The following is a 4,036-nucleotide window of genomic DNA, read 5'->3' on the forward strand; positions in this document are numbered from 1 at the left end:
GTTGAGAGGGGGTTTGGGGGAGGGATGTTGTTATACATAGAACACATTTAATAATGAAGGTGGATGCTATTCCTAGTCGGATACCTCGGTATCGGGGTCGAGATCCCGCGTGGGGGTCGATGCGTTACTAGCAGACGCCGAATGCGCCCCGGGTCTATGCGTTCTTCGCGGGTCGAACGGATCTACGACAATCTGCTCGGTGCCTTTAATTTCAGCTCGGCAAAACGGACAGCCCTGTCCCTCGGAATCCTGCAAGCAAGCCCGAATCAGGCACAACCATTAACGCACCGTACGTGTATCTCTCTCGCGCGTAAAATCCTCTCTGCTAACGTAACGAAGTAATAGAGAAGATATTTTTATCGCAACGTGTTATACACGTCTAAGGGTGTAAAGCTAAGAGTCGAGCTAAATTATTACGTTTATCGATCGCGCGGAGAAGTCAATAAGGACGTAAGAGATTATATACTACTACCTGCCAAGCTGTAAGACATGGAGTACAGAGCAGGTGGCCGCAGGGTTCTATCCTCACGTCCTTGTCATGCTCGGCGCAGATCTTACACAGCTGGAATGTGCTACCCATCTCGCAGTATAATTCGTACTGCTCCGCCGTCACTTTGATGTGCTCCTCCGGCGTCGGTTGCACCGCCCATGTCAAGTCTGGATTTATATTTCGGCCGTCCGGGTATAAGTAGCTGCAAATCGATCTTTGAATATGTATTCGTGAAATCTTTATGGACGTGAGCCTGGACAGGTGAACGGCACAAATTCAGCCGGTGTGTGACTATAAACGGTATACTCACAAGCCTTCCCGGTAGCCGTCCAGCAACGCTTGACATAGACTCTTGTTGTGCGGTATAGTTTGCAGAATATCACCGTCAGACGTGACGTAACCGATTGCCCATTGTCCCAGCCTCGTGCAACTTAACCGAAATACATAGCTCCCAGGCTTGGTAATGCAATACTTTTGCAAACGGGCCTTCACCTCGTCGTAGGTGAGAAAAGCCACGTAGCCAGGATGCGTCACAGCCAGAATTTTCCAGTTGCGTAGAAGAGTCGACCACGGTTGAAACAGCCTTGAAAGTCGCACAACATATATTTATACATACACACACGCACACGCACACGCACACACACATATGTATATGCAAATGTATGTAGATTCTAGATGTTCAAGATTGACCCGGAATCGTCGTCTCGACGGAAGCTCGACGAAGTTAATTAGTTGTCTATAAATTCTTGATGCTTACCTTGTGAATACGTCGAATTCAAAATTGGAGATATAATCGTTGCATGTCAAGTCTATCGTCGATTTAAGTGCCATCGCTTGCAGCCCCGAGCTGATCGGATGAACCTGATTCAATTCGTGTCTAAACACCTTCCACGGTACCAATGTACTGAAAAAAGATTAATGGAAGATAAAAAATAATTCAAATAATTTAAAGGAAAAATAATTTTAAGGCCTTCACTTTAATGTACTAAAAAAATAATTTTTCCTTTTTACAAATGTTATGAATATTAAATTATCTATTCAACGAATAATTTTTTAATAAATTTTGAAGTAATTACAACAATTTGTATTTTTGTTTTTATTCTAGATTTGGTTTTACGTATGTGTTATGTTATTGTCAATGGTTGTCATATTTATCTGAAACTAAATAATAAACAAAATCTCAGTATAATACAATTAAAATAGAATCATATTACACTTATCATACTATATAATTATATTATTATATTAATTATATTATACTATTATTATAAAATTATAGTATAAAATTATATAGTATATTCACTCTTTCATCTTAAAAAAACTTTTTTCAGAAAACTCGGTTTTCTTATTTGCTGGAAAGCTTAATAGAAAATAGATAAATCCCTTGTAACAATTTAACAATTACAAAGCATATGCATATATATAAAGTGTCTTACAATTGGGATACTCCCATATGCATCTTATTTTGATAGAATTTTAATTTTGGGACTTGATTGCACAAATATATTAAAAATTAATAAATTTACAATAACGATTCAACGTTGACATTTTCACTTTGGCTCCGAGATTTATCATAGAATTCACTGTAATTAATATCACGAGACGTTTACATGTATATCATGAGTCTCTTCAAATTACAAAATTCATATCATGCCCAAGGGTGACCTTTCCGAACTATCAAACTTCGATTAACTTAATCGGATATTAATTCCTATTAACTTTGTCATAAATTGAATCGCGCAAATTATAGAAAATTTTCTAGCGGATAATTTCTTTCTTTGCATGTATCAACCAAAAGTTGACTGATCAAAATTCATCGGAAGTTGTCCTAAGAATCCTTAATCTTATCTTCTTTCCATATATTGAACAAAAATTAATAATTCTACTCACGTCGATTAACTATAAATTGATCGTCGATTAAGCTAATCAGGGGGATTCGATTGTGTGTTACACAACTTGATGAAAACTATAAAAATGAGTAAATTAGGTGTTGCCCAATGTAATGATAAATATTTTAGTAAATTCGTTCATTTTTGTAATTTTCACCAAGTTGTGATACACGATCGAACCCCAGAGCTTTGAAATATCTTGATCCGTCACTGTTATCCAGGCACTTGCCGACGCGCACATGCGCGTTGAAGCCGGCTCGCGTTCAGCATGACTGGTCAGTATGAAACAGTGATTCCTGGCGATCGGTTCGCGTCCTCGACGCTCGTTCGGCTTCGGTTTTTACGTTTCTCAGCGGTAAGCGACAACTTGACCTGTCTCAACGGCACGTGTGGCTCGATCGGCGCGATGCGCATTTCGAGAGAATCACCGGGGAAAACGTCTCGTAAATATATCGAAACGTCAGGCGCAAAGAGAATTAGACGTAGATTCCACGCTGGGAATACAGAGTACTCGCCGGCCGATCATCTCCGCGAGGTTGAACCGGCGCACGATAGATGGCCATCGATCGCGGAATTCTGCACGCGCGCGATACTCGTACGTCGATATTTACTCGCGATTCCGAATGTCAAGGATAGAGATGATGTTGAAAAAATAAATTAATTCAAATTGATTTAAAAAAAAAAAACAATTTTTCATAATATTTCAAGAACATAGGTGATACCCATTAATTCGCAATTTTTGTCCATATAGCTGATATATTAACATTAAACTGACAAAGTTTAAATGTGACTACAAAATGTGACGAAAGTTTGATTAATTTAATTGGATTAATTAATTTACAAGTTTTTGTTAAATTTCTATGTAATTCGTCGTTTTTAATCTAATCTCTTTTCATGCGTCAAACTAAACAAAAATTCTGTCCTTTTTTTTAACGAAATACCGTTAATATTTTATTATTAGTTAATTGTCGATTAATCAAACAGTTTGAATTCACCCTAAGAAGATAAATGTAATAAACAAGAATAAGAAATAAAGAATTAAACAGAAAGAATTCGAAGTAGGAAATTCATTTCGACATAAATCATGGGAAATCATGCTTTACACAATAAATGAATAAATTTGTATATTTGCCATATGTTTCTAGTAACAAGATAACATTAATAACATTAAACGAAAAATCGATATACGGATTAATTGAATTTAAAAATAAATATCAGGAAACTACTCGATTTCTAAATAACCAATATAAACATTAATTAATGATTTTTGCCCATTTTTAATTAAGGATATACAACATCTGCGCGAAGGAATAGCGTCACTTTGCAATCAAACAGAATCTGATTTTTACTAGGAAAATCCAGCCATTTCTGCGTACCTCGATTTCGATATTAAATATCGTATTAAAAGAAACGAAAGTTCTCTCTTTGAATACTGAATCAGAAAGCTGCGTGAAGTTGGCACCCCTAAATGCGAATTTTGACAAAATCTATATGGCATTAGATTGTCCACAATATGTCCATATTTGTCCAAGAATAATAATCTTTTGTCCACTCTTGGAAAAAAAAAAAAAAATTTTTTTACGTCAGCACCCCTAAGTGCGTTTTTTTTCAAATTACATACGGGATTCGATTGTCCACAATTAATCAGTATTTGTCA

The 4,036-nt window shown here is 36.6% G+C and overlaps 2 protein-coding genes across 5 annotated transcripts in view; one reads left to right on the plus strand and one right to left on the minus strand.

The window, feature by feature from the left end:
* Positions 1 to 4,036, minus strand: part of LOC105448469 (E3 ubiquitin-protein ligase CBL-B) — a 30,338-nt gene that overhangs the window by 5,484 nt on the left and 20,818 nt on the right. For both annotated transcript variants that reach the window (XM_011687035.1, XM_011687034.1), the window contains exons 2-5: positions 1,248 to 1,394; positions 801 to 1,073; positions 470 to 692; positions 85 to 249 (exon numbers count right to left, since the gene is read on the minus strand). In XM_011687035.1, the coding sequence (XP_011685337.1) occupies positions 85 to 249; positions 470 to 692; positions 801 to 1,073; positions 1,248 to 1,394 (808 nt within the window). The remainder of the gene's footprint in view (positions 1 to 84; positions 250 to 469; positions 693 to 800; positions 1,074 to 1,247; positions 1,395 to 4,036) is intronic.
* LOC105448468 (probable phospholipid hydroperoxide glutathione peroxidase) overlaps positions 2,646 to 4,036 on the plus strand; it is a 5,860-nt gene continuing 4,469 nt past the window's right edge. For 2 of the 3 annotated variants that reach the window (XM_011687032.1, XM_011687031.1), the window contains exon 1: positions 2,653 to 2,734. The gene's annotated coding sequence lies outside the window, so the exon portion shown is untranslated. Of the gene's footprint in view, positions 2,735 to 4,036 lie in introns of all 3 variants that reach the window. The other variant, XM_011687033.1, reaches the window with a different exon arrangement.

Source organism: Wasmannia auropunctata, unplaced genomic scaffold (assembly GCF_000956235.1).
Source record: "Wasmannia auropunctata unplaced genomic scaffold, wasmannia.A_1.0 LD336085.1, whole genome shotgun sequence".
NCBI classification, from domain to species: Eukaryota; Metazoa; Arthropoda; class Insecta; order Hymenoptera; family Formicidae; genus Wasmannia; species Wasmannia auropunctata.